The 17,007-nt window shown below is 58.8% G+C and overlaps 6 protein-coding genes across 6 annotated transcripts in view; 3 read left to right on the plus strand and 3 right to left on the minus strand.

Annotated features, from left to right (window-relative positions):
* Positions 1-226: 226 nt before the first annotated feature.
* On the plus strand, positions 227-2,227 carry ENH_00048530 (sodium/hydrogen exchanger, putative; the record flags this gene model as incomplete). Its single annotated transcript, XM_013585597.1, has 6 exons — positions 227-250; positions 512-543; positions 639-751; positions 969-1,073; positions 1,279-1,528; positions 1,825-2,227. The coding sequence occupies 6 exons, from the start codon at positions 227-229 to the stop codon at positions 2,225-2,227; spliced, it is 927 nt and encodes a 308-aa protein (XP_013441051.1).
* A 391-nt stretch (positions 2,228-2,618) lies between these two features.
* On the minus strand, positions 2,619-6,010 carry ENH_00048540 (hypothetical protein; the record flags this gene model as incomplete). The annotated part of the gene is made up of 6 exons (XM_013585598.1): positions 2,619-2,999; positions 3,219-3,359; positions 4,102-4,629; positions 4,712-5,433; positions 5,495-5,640; positions 5,904-6,010. 6 exons carry the CDS (start codon positions 6,008-6,010, stop codon positions 2,619-2,621), a joined length of 2,025 nt encoding a protein of 674 aa, XP_013441052.1.
* Positions 6,011-7,138: 1,128 nt separating this feature from the next.
* Positions 7,139-8,254, minus strand: ENH_00048550 (hypothetical protein; the record flags this gene model as incomplete). Its single annotated transcript, XM_013585599.1, has 1 exon — positions 7,139-8,254. The coding sequence occupies one exon, from the start codon at positions 8,252-8,254 to the stop codon at positions 7,139-7,141; it is 1,116 nt and encodes a 371-aa protein (XP_013441053.1).
* A 122-nt stretch (positions 8,255-8,376) lies between these two features.
* Positions 8,377-9,421, minus strand: ENH_00048560 (hypothetical protein; the record flags this gene model as incomplete). Its single annotated transcript, XM_013585600.1, has 2 exons — positions 8,377-9,162; positions 9,371-9,421. The coding sequence occupies 2 exons, from the start codon at positions 9,419-9,421 to the stop codon at positions 8,377-8,379; spliced, it is 837 nt and encodes a 278-aa protein (XP_013441054.1).
* A 106-nt stretch (positions 9,422-9,527) lies between these two features.
* ENH_00048570 (dynamin-like protein, putative) lies at positions 9,528-11,990 on the plus strand (the record flags this gene model as incomplete). Its single annotated transcript, XM_013585601.1, has 8 exons — positions 9,528-9,735; positions 10,045-10,118; positions 10,339-10,449; positions 10,686-10,782; positions 11,009-11,245; positions 11,463-11,555; positions 11,770-11,825; positions 11,961-11,990. The coding sequence occupies 8 exons, from the start codon at positions 9,528-9,530 to the stop codon at positions 11,988-11,990; spliced, it is 906 nt and encodes a 301-aa protein (XP_013441055.1).
* Positions 11,991-15,083: 3,093 nt separating this feature from the next.
* Positions 15,084-17,007, plus strand: part of ENH_00048580 (zinc-finger-Ran binding domain-containing protein, putative) — a gene marked incomplete at both ends in the record, with an annotated part of 2,784 nt that continues 860 nt past the window's right edge. Inside the window, 3 exons of the mRNA XM_013585602.1 lie at positions 15,084-16,130; positions 16,278-16,577; positions 16,715-16,719. Coding sequence (XP_013441056.1) covers positions 15,084-16,130; positions 16,278-16,577; positions 16,715-16,719 — 1,352 coding nt within the window. The remainder of the gene's footprint in view (positions 16,131-16,277; positions 16,578-16,714; positions 16,720-17,007) is intronic.

Consider the following 17,007-nt stretch of genomic DNA (forward strand, 5'->3'; position numbering starts at 1 on the left):
GGGATTGTCTCCATTTGCTTCTGTGGGGTGTCGATGGGGAAATATGCTTTTATGAATCTCTCACAAAGAGCGCAAGTTGCTGCGCGATGTAGGTAGACGCTAAACCCTAAACCCTAAACCCTAAACCCTAAACCCTAACTCTATCCTGCGTGTTCGCTCTCCGTGGTTCTCCGGCAAGGCTGCTGTCGTGAGCCTTTGGCTGCCGACGTCTGAGAGTTCCCGCCCAATGTCTTGGGATTCAGGGTTTAGGGTTTAGGGTTTAGGGTTTAGGGTTTAGGGTTTGCGTCGCAGCGGTTTTTGGGGCGCTCGCGCTGCTGTCGGAATGCCTCTCTTTTGTCTTTCTTGGCCTCGCCCCCTTTTCTTTCGATTTGCTGCCCCTCAAAGAAGCCTTTTTGTTTCTTTCGGGCGGTGCTGCTGCAGTTGTAGCCGCACGGTACCCCAAACCCTAAACCCTAAACCCTAAACCCTAAACCCTAGACGGGACTCAAGCCCTCAACCCGCTCCCCCACAGCGAGCACAAGGCAATTTTGACCCCAGAAATCCGTCCCCTGTTGCTACGCACTTGAGCCCTCACCGACTGGAGTAGGGTTTAGGGTTTAGGGTTTAGGGTTTAGGGTTTAGGGTTTTGGGGTTTGCAGGGCGCTGAGCGTGTACTTAATTTGCTTCCTGATGAACTTCTTTAGAGGCCGCAAGCGGCTGTCTTTGAAGGAGCAGCACGCGGTGGCTCTTTGCGGGCTGAGGGGTACAGTCGGTGGGCACAAACCCTAAACCCTAAACCCTAAACCCTAGACCCCAGTGAGGAAGGGGCTGCGTGGGCGTTCCTTCGCTCTGCCTCATCGCCGTGCCAGTTCAAGATCTAGGGTTTAGGGTTTAGGACCTTGGCTTTCGTTTTGACCCGAAGTGTGGGGTCTTGGCCAGGAGCTAGGGTTTGGGGTTTAGGGTTTAGGGTTTAGCGTTTTTGCGTGCAGCCTTTGCGCTGGCGGAAAGGGCTCAGCATGACTTTGGGGGCCGAGAGGGACAGGCCATCCTGACGTTCACTTTAGTAGTGTGTCTGTCGTCAGTGCTTCTGTTGAGTAAGATTAGGGTTTAGGGTTTAGGGTTTAGGGTTTAGGGTTTAGGGTTTGTAGGGCTTGAGCCTGGGAGCCAGCGGCACATTGACTCTTGATTCGTCCGCCCTCCTGCTTGGCGTTATTTCGCGGAGAAGGCAACTTCAAAAGCTAGGGTTTAGGGTTTAGGGTTTAGGGTTTAGGGTTTAGGGTTTGGGCGTCTTTGGCACAGCGCCGGCGCTGTTGTTCGCGCTGCGGCCTCTGGGGGTTTTCGCGGACGACTTTGAAGAAGCTGACGGAGCTGCTGCTGCTGGGGAGCTGCCGCTGCACAGCAGCAGCAGCAGCAGCAGCAGCAGCAGCAGCAGCAGCAGCGGGCCAGCAGAGCTGACCAACCAGCAGCAGCAGCAGCAGCAGAGGAGCGTCTGGTGTAAAAACAACTGCTGCGAATACCTGCGGCGACGGCTGCGTCTGCTGGATCGAAAGTGTGTCTTAAGAAAAGAGGTTTAGGGTTTAGGGTTTAGGGTTTAGGGTTCAGAATTAGGGTTTAGGATGTGGGGTTCACAATAAGGTTTCAGGGTTTTGGCCTACAACTAGGGTTTAGGGTTTAGGACTCAGAATTAGGGTTTCTTTTCTAGAACAAGGGTTTCGCGCCTAGGGTTTAGGGCGAGGCTTTTGTTTCCCCATTTGTTAGGATTTCTTCAGTTAATCCAGCTGCCTACAATTTAGGGTTTAGGGTTTAGGGTTTGGGGCTGCTGCTGCTGCTGGGGTGTATGTACAGCTACCTGACGCCCTTTTTCGCAAGTCCCTTGAGACCTCGTGGGCGGCCGGGAGAAGCAGCAGTTGAGCTGCAGCAGCTAACTGCAGAAGAGAAGCAGCAGCAGCAACAGCAGCAGCAGCAACAGCAGCAGCAGCAACAGCAGCAACAGCAGCAGCAGCAGCAGTTGCCGCTGCAGCGACGACGGGGCCATGAGGTGTATCTACATCTTCCGCAAGCCACAGAAGCTGAGGGGCCTCTTGCTGCTGAAGATTTGGCTATTGGCGAGCCGCTGCAGCAGCAGAAGTCTCTGCCGCCGCAGCAGCAACATGAACAAGAGCAGCAGCAGCAGCAGCAGCAGCAGCAGCAGCAGCAGCAGCAGCGCTCCGCTCTGTTCGAGCGGTTGGAAACGAAGCAACAGATGTAGCAGCAGCTTTTGCTGCAGCAGCTTGCTTTTCCGCTGCAGCACACAGCTGAGAGGTTTGAGCAGCAGCAGCAGTTGCTGCTGCTGCCGTTTTTGCTGCTGTTGTTGCTGCCGTTTTTGCTGCTTTTGCTGCTGCTGCTGCAGCCCGTGCCTTCGGGCGATCAGCTCTCAGCCCCTTTTGCATTGCGCCCACAAGCAGCGGCAGCAGCAGCAACAGCAGCTGCTGCAGCAGCAGCAGTTGCTGCTGCTGCTGATGGGCACTTGCACTTCACTTTTCAGGTGTACGTACACCTCATTCTCGGGCCGGAGCAGCCAGCAGCAAGAGCGCTGCGCTGCAGTGTCTGTACACTCCAAGATGGCCCCATTTTGTATTATTACTTTCCTTTTTTCGTCTTTAGTTTTCTATTCTTTGCTGCTGCTGCTGCTGCTGCTGCTGCTGCTGCTGCTTCTGAAGTCCAACATTCTTTTGCTGCCGATCCCAAACTCGGGGGGCTGGCTGCTTGCTGCTGCTGCCCAGAACTAAGATATAGAACTGCCGTTGCTGCTGCAGCAGCTGCTGAGCAGCAGCTGCTGCCTGCTGCAGCAGCAGCTGCTGCTGCCACGTGCAGTGGTTTTTGCTGCGCTGCGCTACAGCTTCGGCACTGTGGGGAGTGAAGGGCCCTTCTGTCCTGAGCTTTGCTGCTGCCGCGCTGTTGCTGCTGCTGTTGTTGCTGCTGCTGCTGCTGCTGCGGCTTTCACTTGCGGCGGCCAGCAGCACTCCACAGCTTGCTGCAGCCTAAACCCTAAACCCTAAACCCTAAACCCTAGGCCTGCCCAGAGGGAAGACCCCACAGGGCAGCCCCAGCAGCAGCACAAGTTTGCTGATTTTGTTTTTCTATTTGCTGCTTCTGTTCGGCCGTCTAGTTTGTTTGAAGCTGCTGCTGCGCAGGAGCTTGTTTGCTGCAGCTGTGCATGCACAGCTGCTGCTGCTGCTGTTACATCTACTGCTGCAGACGCAGCGGCAGCGGAAGGCCTGCTGCAGCTGCTGCGGCAGCTGCTGCTGCTGCAGCAGCAGCTGCAGCAGGGCTGCGGGCGACGGCGCTCTCTTGGAAGCAGCGCAGCAGCCAGAGTCCTCAAGCTGCTCCTCTTGAATGGTCTGAGGCAGCGGAAGCGAGGCAGCAGCAGCAGAGCAGCAGCAGCGAGTCAGCAGCAGCAGCAGAGCAGCAGCAGCGAGTCAGCAGCAGCAGCAGGACTGCCGACTAGTTGTGTCGTGGCTGCAGTGGGGTGAATTTGCCAAGACACAGCCGAGGCGCTGCGGCGGGCTGCTGACAGCAGCAGCAGCAGCAGCAGCAGCAGCAAGCTCTTGTTATTGGCGGGTCTTGCTCGAGACTAAATTTGAAAACAAATAAAGTGGAACAAATTTCTGCGAAGTAATAAAACGAAGTGTTTAGCAAAAGGTGAGCGGCTGCAGCCTCGGCTGCATGAGAGCATCGCCTGCTGCGCTGCTGCTGCTGCTGCTGAGACCGCCAGCCAGCAAACTAAAATAAAGGCGGAGGCCGAAAAGAATAAGAAAAGGAAGTCAAATGAATTAAAAAAGCGCGAAAGATAGCGGGCCTTTTGCTGCAGACAAGTTTTAAATAAGTGGAGTGAGAGCAGCAGAGGCGCCTGCTGCGTTCAGCGCTGCGGTGTACGGACAGCTCGCGAAGATTGCGGTGTCAGGGGAGAAATTGAATTTGTCTTTTTGTGCAGAATTCAAAAAAGTCAAAAGGGCTGAAGAGGCATTTGTTTTTTCTTTTGGTTTGCTTCCTTTTGGCCCTCGCGGCTGCGCGCCGGCTGCTGCTCACAGCCTGCGTCTGCTGCTGCTTCCCGTGTCATCTTCTTTCTTTCTTGCTTCCGACTTGTTCTTTTTTTTGAATTTCTGAGTTGTCTTTGGCGCTGCGGCGCCTCTGCAGTCTTTGTGCCCGTCGTTGTGCTGCGGCGGCTCGCCGCGGCGCCCTGCTGCTGCCGCTGCCGCTGCCGCTGCCGCTGCTGCTGCTGCTGCTGCTGCTGCGCTGCTGCCTCTTCCCCTTGACTTCTGCTGCTCCTGCCCCACAATGGAACACCTCAGCGGCCCCCAAATGGCCTCCGAGACCGCCAGCACTGCCAGCGGCGACGGCAGCAAACTCGAGTCTCAGATGTACCACCAGCTGCGCAAGCTGATCAACGTGGTGGTAGGTCCCTGCTGCAGCAGCAGCAGCAGCAGCAGCAGCAGCAGCAGCCGCGGCTGCAGCAGCAGCAGCAGCTGCCGCCGCCGCAGCAGCAGCAGCAACTGCAGCAGGGGCTGCTGCTGCTTTCCACCGCGGCTCTTCCCAGTTTGACCGTGGTCTCGCCAGCTGCTGCAGCAGCAGCAGCTGCTGCTGCTGCTGTGCTGCTGCTGCTGGTCCTTTCTGCTTCCCGACAAAACCCGCGGCCCCTTCTGGAGGCCCCTGGGGTGTACAGACACCGGGGGCCCTCCGGAGGTGTCCATACACCTGACGCCCGCGGCGCTTCTTGCTGCAGTTTTGCGTCCCTCCCGTTGCTGCTGCTGCTGCTGCTGCTGCTGCTCTGAGTGGCCTTGCAGCTGCTGCTGTTTGCTGCTGCAGGATGAGCTGCGGGACTGCGGAGTGCAGCAGTGGATTCAGCTGCCAAGGATTTGCGTCTTGGGGACACAATCAGCAGGTAAGCATTTTTCGTTTTTAAAACTTCTTTCCTTTTATCCATTTGCTTCTCTCTTGCTGCTGCTGCAGCAGCAGAGTTGCTGCTGCAGCAGCAGAGGTGCTGCCGCTGCAGCAGCAGACACGCGATCTCCACTCGCCGTCGCTCCCAATGCCCCCCTGCTGCTGCAGGGAAAAGCTCTGTTTTGGAGGCTATTGTGGGGGTGGACTTTCTGCCCAGAGGCGACGGCGTTGTCACCCGCAGGCCGCTGGAGCTGCGGCTGGTGCATCTTCCCGAGTGTACGTACACCCCACGGCCCGCAGCAGCAGCAGCAGCAGCAGCAACAGCAGCAGCAGGGGTAGCAGCAGCAGCAGGTGCAGGTGCAGGCTGCGGCAGCTGCTGCGGGTGCTGCCGCGGCGCGCGCCGCGAGTGGGCGCGCTCGACGCTGCTTTCCATGGGTCGATTCGCCGCTGCTGCTGCTGTTGCTGCTGCTGCTGCTGCTGCTGCTGCTGCTGCAGCTGAGCACTCTCCGGAAGAAGCCTTCGCGGTTTTCGACTCTGCGAAGGACAAGAAGTTTCGAAACTTCGATGAAGTCCGGAGAGAAATAGAGCGCCTCACGGACGAGGTCGCAGGTCAGAGCCTTTGCTGCTGCTGCTGCTGCTGCTGCTGCTGCTGCTGCTGCTGCTGCTGCTGCTGCTGCTGTTTGCCTCACGCGACTGCGTTTTGCTGCTGCGGCATCCCGCTGCCTCCTCGCCGCGCGCGCCCTGCGCACCCGGCGCTGCGCCGCAGTCCCGCATCACCCTCGCCGCCGCTGCTGCTGCTGCTGCTGCTGCTGCTGCTGCTGCTGCTGCTGCTGCTGCTGCTGCTGCTGCTGCTGCAGCTGGAAGAACAAAGGCATAGTGGACTCGCCCATAGTCCTCACAGTCTACGCCACCAGGTGCCCCGACTTGTCCTTAATTGACCTTCCCGGAATCACTCGAGTGCCCCTCAAAGGCAGCGACCAGTCCGACGACATCGAGGCCCTCACCAGGCCCGCATCACCCTCGCCGCCGCTGCTGCTGCTGCTGCTGCTGCTGCTGCTGCTGCTGCTGCTGCTGCTGCTGCTGCTGCTGCTGCAGGGAAGAACAAAGGCATAGTGGACTCGCCCATAGTCCTCACAGTCTACGCCACCAGGTGCCCCGACTTGTCCTTAATTGACCTTCCCGGAATCACTCGAGTGCCCCTCAAAGGCAGCGACCAGTCCGACGACATCGAGGCCCTCACCAGGCAAATGGCTCTCAGGCAAGTACCCTTTACAGGGGCCCCAGGGGCCCCCAGGGGCCCCCAGGGGCCCCCAGGGGTCCTTTGGGGGGGCCTCTAGCTTCGTTTCAGAATGGCTCTGTGTAGAAATGCTAAGGTTTTGGTGCTTCTAGTTCAAGTGGATATGCAAGGATGCTTTGTTGCTGCTGCTGCTGCTGCTACTGCTGCTGTTGCTGCATTAATAGAGGGGTTCACCCCGGGGGTTGCCTACGGACTTACTGCCGCAAAAAAACCCCCAAAACTGGACGACGAGTCAAACGACGACGACAACGACGACGTGCTGCTGCTGCTGTTTGCTGCAGATACGCAGCGGACCCGCGGACAATCATCTTGGCGGTTTTGCCTGCGAACGCGGGTGCGTCATTTGGCAGCAACGAATCAGCTGAATCAGATGCTTAAATTAAGTGATTGAACTGACTAATTAAATTAATTAATTGAATTGATTAATTAAATTAATTATTTAAATTAAATTAACAACTTAAAGGAGCTGAAGCCGAGTCATCTGCTGCGCCAAAGCGGCACGTCTGAGGTGTACAGACAGCTGCACGGGCGGTCCGTGGGAGTTCGGATTTTTTCGGTTTTTCGTTTTTAGTGGAATTAAAAGTTGAAATAAATAAAAACTGAGTTTATTTAAGAATATTAAATGAAAAATGGAAGCAAAATGAACTCCTTTTTGCCCTTTTCCGCCAGATATGTCCACTTCCGACGCGCTGCAGTTGGCCCGCCGCGTGGACCCGCGGGGTGTACGTACAATTGGAGTTATTACAAAAGTCGATTTAATGGACAGCGGAACTGATGCATGCAAAATGCTGCTGGGAGAAGAGATTCCCCTCAGACTTGGATACACAGGCCAGCTGCTGCTGCTGCTGCTGCTGCTGCTGCTGCTGCTGCTGCTGCTGGTGTTGCTGGTTGTGGCGGTGGTGCTGCTGCTGCAGCTGCAGGGTTGCTGCTGCTGCCGCGCTGCTACTGCTGCCGCTGCAGTGCTGCTCTTGCCGCTTGCTGCAGCTGCAGGGTTGCTGCTGCTGCCGCGCTGCTACTGCTGCCGCTGCAGTGCTGCTCTTGCCGCTGCTGCTGCTGCTGCTGCTGCTGACAGCCGCTCTCGCTGCTGCTGCTGCTGCTGCTGCTGCTGCTGCTGCAGGCGTGAAGAACCGCTCGCAGGCGGACATAAAGGCGGGGAAAAGTGTGCAGCGGTGTCTGGAAGAAGAGCGGCAGTACTTCAAGAGCCACGGGGTGTATGGACACATGGGGCAGCAGTACTGGGGCATTCCTTCTTTGGTGGAAAAACTCACAAGAGTTCTTTTTCTCCACATCAAACATGTTCTTCCCGAAATCCGAAAAGAAATCCAAACCAAGGCCAGGACTGTCCAGACCCGCATCCAGGAGCTCGGCGAGGTGGGACGCCCGCAGCAGCAGCAGCAGCAGCAGCAGCAGCAGCAGCAGCAGCGGCAGCAGCAGCAGCGGCAGCTTTGGAGCGTTAAGGGTTCTTTTAATAGAAAGCTTTGGGGCTTTTTGCTGCTGGCGCTCTGGGCTTTTCGCCCTCGGCTCTGGCTGCGCGGGGCCATCAAACGAATAATAATTAACCAGTTGCTGCTGCTGCTGCTGTTGCTGCTGCTGCTGCTGCTGCTGCTGCTGCAGGGAGTGCCTCTGGAGTCCCGCGACCGCGCGCAGCTGCTGTGGACGGCCATAACGGATTTTGTGGAAGTTATTAAAAGTGCCATTCGGGGCAAATACGACAAGCGCCTTCAGAAGTACTTCGACCAGGTGCTGCTGCTGCTGCTGCTGCTGCTGCTGCTGCTGCTGCTGCTGCTTGTGCTGCTGCTGCTGCTGCTGCTGTGTGCGCTGCTGCTGGCGTTCCAAGCGCTCGCGCTGCTGCTGCTTGAGCTGGTGGCGTCGCCGCTGCCGCCGCGTCGCGTGGGCGCGGGCGGCGGCAGCTGCTGCTGCTGCTGCTGCTGCGCAACTGCTGCTGCTGCTGCTGCTGCTGCTGCTGCAGGACCAGTGCCTGACCATTGGTTCGTGCATCCGGCACGAGTACACGAGCTTGCTGGAGGAGTACTGCGAACGAAATATCTCCGAAGACATCACTGACAGTCAAATTGAAAATGCAATTCGATTGCATGAAGGAGAATCTCTTCCGGGATTTCCTTCTCCTGACACTTTCGAACACCTCATTCTCCCCTACCTCAAGAAACTCTCGCCCCCCGTCATGGACTGCTTGGGTGCTGCTGCTGCTGCTGCTGCTGCTGCTGCTGCTGCTGCTGCTGGGGTGGTGGTGGTGCTGCTGCTGCTGGGGTGGTGGTGGTGCTGCTGCTGCTGGGGGGGTGGTGCTGCTGCTGCTGCTGGGGTGGTGGTGGTGGTGCTGCTGCTGGGGTGGTGGTGCTGCTGCTGTTGCGGCGGTGGTGGTGGTGGTGCTGCTGCTGGGGTGGTGGTGCTGCTGCTACCGTGGTGCTGCTGCTGCGGTGGTGCTGCTGCTGCTGTGTTGCTGCTACGGATGCTGTGCTGCGGCTGCTGCTGCGGTGCTTCTGTCGCTTGCTGGGTGCAGCTGCTGCTGCTTCTGCTGGGGGAAGCAAGGGCTGCTGCTGCGTTGCCGCTGCTGCTCCCGCTGTTCCTGCTGCTGCTGCTGCTCCAGTTGCTGCTGCTGCTGCTCTATTTGCTGCTGTTGCTGTTCCAATTGCTGCTGCTGCTGCTGCTCCAGTTACTGCTGCTACTGCTCCAACTGCTGCCGCTGCTCCAGTTACTGCTGCTGCTGCTCCAGTTACTGCTGCTGCTGCTCCAGTTACTGTTGCTGCTGCCCGAATCACGCTCCTGCCCCAACTGCTGCTGCTGCTGCTGCTGCTGCTGCTGCTGCAGAGCGAGTGGCGCAGACGTTGGAGAGTCTTTCGCAGCGCGTGGCGGAAAGAGTGTTTTGTCGCTTTCCAGCTCTTGCTGAAAGAGTTTTGGAAATTTCTCAAGAAATTCTTTTGAGAGAAAAAGAAGCAACGAGAGACATTCTGCAGCACGACGTAGACGCAGAACTCGGATACCTCTTCACCAACGACGAACGGTGCGTCAGCAGCAGCAGCAGCTGCTGCTGCTGCTGCTGCTGCTGCGTCAGCAGCAGCAGCTGCTGCTGCTGGTGCGGTAGCAGCAGCAGCAGCAGCGGCAGCCGCAGCAGCGGGTGCTGGTGCGGCAGCAGCAGCAGCGGCGGCACGTTTGCACCGTCCGCCGCGGTCCAGGGGCTTGCTGCTGCTGCTGCTGCTGCTGCTGCATGAGGCTGCTGCTGCTCTTGGGGTTGGTGCTGCTGCTGTTGACGCTGTTGCTGCTGCTGCCGCTGCTGGGTGAGCGCGTCTGCAGGTATCTGCAGGACCACGGCACGATGATAACGCAGCAGCAGCTGACGCTGGAGCAGCTGCAGCAGCAGCAGCAGCTGCTGCAGCAGCACCAGCAGCTAGGCATTGGCCCGGACGGCAGGCCGCTGCAGCAGCCCACTCACGCCGAGAGGGCGCAGCAAATGCTGCAGCAAGTTCAAAGCCAAATGTCCACTTTGTGGGCAAGCAAAGACAAGAAGAGACCTGTCTACAGCGGTAATTTGCTGCTGCTGCTGCTGTCGGTGCTACTGCTGCTGCTGCTGCTGCTGTTGCTGCTGCTGATGCTGTTGCTGCTGATGCTGTCTAATCGATGCTGCTGGTGCTAGTGCTGCTCCTGTGGCAGCGGGCGCAGCTGCGGGTTTAGCTGCTCTTGCTTTGGGTGCTGCTGCTGCTGCTGCTTGCTGCTGCTGCTGCTGCTGCCAGCAGTGATGGTCAGAAGTGTTATAGTTAGCTGGTGGACCAGCAGCGCAGCCACGAAGGGTCCTTATTACTGCTGCTGCTGCTGCTGCTGCTGCTGCTGCTCAGAACAATTCATCCAGGAGATCCGCCGGCGGCTGGACGCCTACTTCGGGCTGGTGCTGCACAATGTCAGGGACACAGTAAGTGCAGCAGCAGCAGCAGCAGCAACAGCAGCAGCAGCAGCAAACAGAAGGAGAAAGGGGTAGACAGCAAGAGACAATAGAGAAGCAGAAGACACAAAGAGGCACGCACAGCTCAAGAGAGAAACGCACGCAGCATCCGCGGCTTATTCCTGCTGCTGCTGCTGCTCTGCTGCTGCTCTGCTGCTGCTCTGCTGCTGCTCTGCTGCTGCTGCTGCAGGTGCCAAAGAAGATTGGCTTTTTCTTGGTTCGGCAGCTGCAGGACAAGTTGCAGTTTGAGCTTTACAACAAACTGAACGACGAGCAGCTCTTTTCGTCGCTACTGGGGGAGGTGCTTGTCTGCTGCTGCTGCTGCTGCTGCTGCTGCTGCTGCTGCTGCGGTGTTAATTCTTATCCCTTTTTGTTTTATTTCTCTTTCCTCAATTTCCTGCCTCGAGTTATCTTCTTTTGCTGTTTGCTTCTTCGCTGCTGCATGCGAGAGCCGCTGACTATCATAGTGCCCGTTTTATGTATTCTGCACTGCTGCTGCTGCTGCTGCTGCTGCTGCTGCTGTTGCTGCTGCTGCAGCCCTCGCACATTGTGGAGGAAAGGCGCGCGCTGACGTCTCAGCTGAACACCTTGAAGAAGGCAGCGGCGGTGCTGCAGCGGGACCCGCAAATTGCAGGTTAGACTCTGCTGCTGCTGTTGCTGCTGTTGCTGCTGCAGCTTTTGCTGCTGCTGCCTTTGCTGCTGATCCTTGTGCCTTTGCTGCTGGTGCTGCTTTCGCTGCTGCTGCTGCTCCTTTTCGTGATTGCGTGTTCCCCTCCTTGCGTCAGCAACTGAGTTACATCGCGCTGCGACTATCTTTGCTGCTGCTGTTGCTGCTGCTGTTGCTGCTGCTGCTGCTGCAGCCCTTAACTTTGACACCATTGACGCCATGTTTGACTCGGACCTGCGGGAGCTGCAGCGGGCAGCACCCAAGCAGCAGCAGCAGCAGCAGCTGGGCGTTTCGCTGACTTCTGGAGGCCCGCAGCAGCGGCTGCCCGCGCAGCAGCAGCAGCAAGCTCGCCAGCAGCAGCAGCAGCAGCAGCAACTTATGAGGCAGCAGCCGGGAACAAGCAGACTTTCCAACGGGCCGCCGCCTCCCCGTAAGCTTCATGCATTTAGGGTTTAGGGTTTAGGGTTTAGGGTTTAGGGTTTAGGCTCGAGGCGTCAAAGCCTATAGAGGCGAGAAGCACCCGGCGCTTCTACAGCTGTTTTCGCTTGCCAGCACAAGCGCTGCTGCCGCTGTTACATTTGCTGCTGCTGCTGTTGCTGCTGCTGCTGTTGCTGCTGCTGCTGTTGCTGCTGCTGCTGCTGCTGCAGCTGCCCAAGTCCAGGCCGGGGCGGGGCTGCCCCCTAGCAGCAGCCTGATGCTGTCTTCGCAGCAGCCGCCTGCGCCTGCTGCTCTAGCCCAGGGTGAGTTATTCGCTGCTGCAAACCCTAAACCCTAAACCCTAAACCCTAAACCCTAGCTAAAGAACTCGAGATCCTCCGCAGTAATTGGAAGCGAGAGGGCTCAAAAGTAGAGCTTCCCAGCTCTTCACTGTGTTTTGGCCGGTCGTATCCCTAGTTTAGGGTTTAGGGTTTAGGGTTTAGGGTTTAGGGTTTAGGGTTTAGGGTTTGTTCTCAGACGGAAGAGGCGCACCGAATGCACGCCACCTCTTCGAACGTCCAGTGATGTTTCAGGTGTGGCTCGATGCGAAGATTGGGGATTTAGGGTTTAGGGTGTAGGGTTTAGGGTTTGGGGTTTAGGGTTTAGGGTTTGGGGATTAGGGTTTAGGGTTTAGAGCTTACTTGGTGCGTGCGTGTGTGGCCACTCAGACTGCGTCAAACCCTTTGTTCAACGACTAGCTGCGTCTTAGGCCCAATAACCTCCTGAGAAACGCCTTTCAGGGTTTAGGGTTTAGGGTTTAGGGTTTAGGGTTTAGGGTTTGGGTTGGTGCAGTTTCTTGCTGGGCCTTGCAGTGTACGTACGCCTCACGGCCCTCTGCATGCAAAGCCATTCACACTGGAGGGAATCCGCTGCAGCAGCTTTAGCAGCAGCTGCAGCTTTAGCAGCAGCAACAGCTGCTGCTGCTGGGTTTGCTGCAGCCCCTCGCACTTTGCTGCTGCTGCTGCTGCAGCGGACAACGTGCCGCTGGCCAGCACTGAAGGCCGTGGCACAGAAAAGAAGCAGCAAATAATTAGAGTTGAATTGCCTCAGAGAGTTTGTTTAGGCAGCTAAACAGAAATAGCAGCAGCAGCTGCAGCAGCAGTAGTCCTGCTGCTGCTGTTCCGTTGGCTGCTGCTGCCTCTGCTGCAGCTTCAGCAGGCCGTCCTAGCTAGGAAAGGAGCAGCAGCAGAGTATGCACAGCGCAGCAGCAACAGCAGCACAGTAGCAGCAGCAGCAGCAGCAATCTATTCTGCGGAAATTTTGCCTGCTGCAGTGTATGGGCAGCTAGGGCTGCTCTTGTGGTGTATCTACACTTGCGTTTCTTGCTGCAACTGATGCTGCAGCAGCTGCTGCTGCTGCTGCTGCATCAAACCACAAAAGATTGCTGCCGGTGACCCAACGGAACACTCGGCCGGTCGCTGCGGACTCAGCAGCAGCAGCAGCAGCAGCAGCACAAATAGCAGCTGCGGAGCAGCAGCAGCAGCAGCAGCAACGCGCCGCAGTCTGTGTCTCACGTTTGCACGGCTGCTGTGCTGCAGGTCCTTCCCCAGCAGCTAGCCAGCAACCTGCAGCTAGCTGCTGCAGCAGCTAGCCGCTGCAGCTAGCTGATGCAGCAGCTAGCTGATGCAGCAGCTAGCCGATGCAGCAGCTAGGCGACGCTGCAGGTAGCCGACGCAGCAGCTAGCCGCTGCAGCAGCTGGCTAGCAGCTGTAACAGCTTGCTAGCCGCAGCAGCAGCTAGCTAGCCGCTGCAGCAGCTGGCCAGCCGTTGCAGCAGCTAGCTAGCCGCAGCAGCTAGGAGGCTAACCGGCACAGCTTGTCCCTACGGCTAGCTAGCTAGTTTGGCTAGTCACTGCAGCTAGCTGAGCTAGCCGCTACACCTGTGCTGCAGCTAGCTGAGCGTGCTGCTGCACTTGTGCTGCAGCTCGAGCTAGCTGCTGCAGCCAGTGCTGCAGCTAGCCAGTGCAGCTAATCGCAGGGGCTTTTTCGCCGTAACAGACTCTGTCAGTGCCGCAGCAGCAACGACAGCGCCTACCGCTGCTGCTGCTGCTGCTGCTGCTGCTGCTGCCTAGTGTTTCAGAGAAGCTACTGAGCTTTCAAAGCTGCAGCTGGTTCCCCCCAAAGGTCACTGGGGCCCCCCTGTGGGGTGTACGTACACCCCACAGGGGCACTGTTTTGTTGCCGCGGCCGTGTCGACCCCACACGCGGAGCAGCAGCAGCAGCAGCAGCTCCCGCCGCTGCTGCTGCTGCTGCTTGCTGCTGCTGCTCGCAGGCTGGAAGGTGTGGGGTCCCGCAGCCAAGGAGCAGCAGAAGTGACCCTCAGGCGTGTGGGGTGTGAGGCCCTATCTGGGTTCGGGTGTACGTACACCCCGGCTAGCTGCTGCTGCGCCCCACAGCCCAAGAGAGACTTGTGAACAACTGCGGGATCGGCTGGAGACGATCCCCAGTTGCTGCTGCTGCTGCGAGGCTGGCGAGACGGCCGCGGGGCGGGCTGGAGCTAGGGCTTAGGGTTTAGGGTTTAGGGTTTAGGGTTTAGGGTTTGGCGTGCTGCGCCCCAAATTAAGCGCGACGCAGGAAATAGGCGGGAGAGAAGCAGCTGGCAGCATTAACACACAATCTGGGGGAGAGATAGGGACAGGGACAAGCAGCAGCAGAAGCAGCAGCAGCAGCAGCAGCACCGGCAGCAGCATCAGCCCCTTGTCTCCCTCCGCAGCAGCAGCACGGCACACCCCGCTGCAGCAGCTAAAGCAGCGCCTGCTGCTCCCTTATGCATTTTTATTTCTTATATTTTTTTGTTTTATGGTTTTAGGTCTTTTCAGTTTGTGTGTGTCTTCCTAGGGCCGCCCGATTCGCCCAACGCAGTGGCAGCAGCAGCCATCGACAGCAGCAGCAGCAGCAGCAGCAGCAGCAGCGTGTGTCAGCGTGCGTGCTGCAACTGCAAATACACCTCACTGTCTCCCTGCCTGGCACGAATAGCTCAGCAGCATTTCGGTTCTATTCTGTCTCTTTCTGTCTCAAATAAGCAGCAGCAGCAGGCGCAGCAGCAGCAGCAGCTAGGTGGTCCATAGGGTTGGCTCCCCCCAGCCCGGCGCCCCCAGCAGCAGCAGCAGCAGCAGCAACAGCCCCAGCTGCTGCTGCAGGCCCTAGGTAAGTTGCTGCTAGTGTACGAACACCTCGAGCCACGCAGTGCGCGTTAGACACACAAAGCTTGTCTTTTGCTTCTCCCTTTGTCTTTGGCTGGGCAGCAGCAGCAGCAGCAGCAGCAGCGCCAGTGGCAGTCGCTGCGCGAAGACAAGCTCCCGGCTGCGCCTGCAGCAGCAGCAGCAGCAGCGGCAGCGGCAGCGGCAGCGGCAGTTTGTTCCTTGTGCCATTTCCCTCAGCAGCACTAAAACAGCAGCAACACACAGCAGCTGCAGCAGCTGCAGCGCAGCAAGGGGATAAGACTTGTTGCTGCGGTCCCTGCCCCGCCCCCCAGGCCTGCTGCTGCTGCTGCTCTTGCTGCTGCTGCTGTGCTGCCCCCTTCTGCTAGTTTTCTCGCCTCTTTTGTGTATTTTTTCTTCTGCCGTCCGTCTCCCAGCAGCTGCAGCAGCAGCAGCAGCAGCAGCAGCAGCAGCAGCGCAATCGACGCAGTTTCTTGTTGTTTCTCCTGCAGGTGTGAAGGCATATGCCATTTGTGGGTCCCTTAGCCACGTCTTCTCGCTGCAAAGTTAAAAGCAGCAGCCCCATTAGCAGCAGCAGCAGCAGCCCCATTAGCAGCAGCAGCAGCGGCAGCAGCAGCAGCAGCAGGTGAGAATGCCAAAGCCGTCGCTGCCCCACCTCCCTCTCAAAGACATCCGGCGGGCGCTTCTGCTCCCCTCGCAGCAGCAGCAGCAGCAGCAGCGGCAGCAGCCACAATGCCTGACTGCTGGCAGTGAGCCGCAGCAGCAGCAGCAGCAGCAGCAGCAGAAGCAGCAGGACCTCGACGCCATGCAGAGACAGCTTGGAGTAGTTACAGAGGCCGATCTGCTGCGGGCGCTGAAGCAGCTGGCTGAGTCCCCCGTCTTATTTGCCCCGCAGCAGCAGCAGCAGGAAGAGGCGCAGCAGCAGCAGCAGCTGCTGCTGCTGCAGGAAGCTGATGTTGCTGGTGGGGGCCCCTCAAGAAACACCCCTGACTATCCTCTGACGTGTCTTTGCCAGACGCAGGGCGTGGGTGGCTCTCGCGGGTGCAGCCGCTGCAGCAGCAGCAGCAGGCAGCAGCAGCAGCAGCAGCAGGCCGCCTCCAGCCGGACCCTGCACAAGAGAAACCAACACAGGCCGCAGCAGCAAGCGCCTGAGAAGCAGCAGCTGCAGCAGCAGCAAACGAACAGCCAGCAGCAACTGGCTGCGCCGAGCCGCCGAGTGGGGGGCCTCGGACGCAGCGCTGTGGAACAGCAGCAGCAGCAGCAACAGCAACAGCAGCAACAGCAGCAGCAGCAGCAGCAGCAGCAGCAATGGATTGACTTCGGAGAGGCTCTCAGCCTGCAGAAGCAGCTTGACGCTCTTATGCGCAACGCGCTAGAAGGTTTGGGGCCGGCCTCGGGGGAGAGCTCCCCGCAGCAGCAGGATTGGCAGCAGCAGCAGCAGCAGCAGCAGCAGCAGCAGCAGCTGGGAGGCGGCATCGGCAGCAGCAGATTCAGCCACTACACCTCCGGGGATGTAACCCCCACCAGCAGCAGCGACTGCCGCACTCCTCAGGGCACGGCTTTCTCCATTGAGTCCCCAGGTGTTGCTGCGCTGCAGCAGCAGCAGCAGCAGCAGCAGCAGCTCGACGGCCTGGGAGATCCAGCAGCAGGAGCCCTCCAGGGGACAACAGCCGTTGCGGTAAGTGTTGCTGCTGCTGCTGGGACTTTGCTGCTGCTGCTGCTGGGAAGTTTGCTGCTGCTGCCAGGAGCTGCTGCTGCTGGGAGGTTTGCTGCTGCTGCTGCAAGCTTTGCTGCTGCTGCTGCTGCTGCTGCGCTCGTGCTGCAGCTGGCGCTAAAGGCCCGGGAGCTGCGCGACGGGCTGCTGGAGGAGCTGCAGCAGCAGGGACTTTCTGCTGAAGCAGCAGCAAATAGAGCAGCAGACATTTTATGTGCTGCTCTCGCTTTGACTCGACCCAACGCCAAGAATGAAACAGGCAAAAACTTCCTCTCATGGCTACAGGGTGAGCAGCAGCAGCAGCAGCTGCTGCTGCAGCAAGAGCTGCTGCAGCAGCAGCAGCTGCTGCTGCAGCAAGAGCTGCAGCAGCAGCAGCACTTTGTCGCTTGCGTGCTGTCTCGCGTCTCGGCCGTGTCTCGCGTGGCGCCTTCTGTCTGCTGCTGGTTTGCCGCTGCTCGCTGCTGCTGCTGCTACTTGCTGCTGCTGCTCGCCGCTGCTGCTTGCTGCTGCTGCTTTCTTGCTGCTGCTGCTGCCTTGCTGCTGCGCAGCTCGCGTGAGCTGCCGGCTGCTGCGATTCCGCGCACTGCTTACCCGCGTTCCTGAGCCGCAACCGCCGCCGCTGCTCTGCCGCTGCCGCTGCTGCTGCTGCTGCTGCTGCTGCTGCTGCTGCTGCAGGTGTGGGCGGCCCGAACTTTGCTGCCCCCACAATGTTGGCGCATCCTGACGAGTTTCGAAACCCCTCATCGTTTTTGAAGATCTATGGCGACCCTATGTGCTGCCTGGAGCAGCAGGCGCAGCGGGGGGGGGGGGCCCCCCGGGGGCCCCCCGGGGGGGGGGGGGC

This window comes from Eimeria necatrix, genomic scaffold (assembly GCF_000499385.1).
Source record: "Eimeria necatrix Houghton genomic scaffold, Enh_scaff379, whole genome shotgun sequence".
In the NCBI taxonomy this organism is placed as follows: domain Eukaryota; phylum Apicomplexa; class Conoidasida; order Eucoccidiorida; family Eimeriidae; genus Eimeria; species Eimeria necatrix.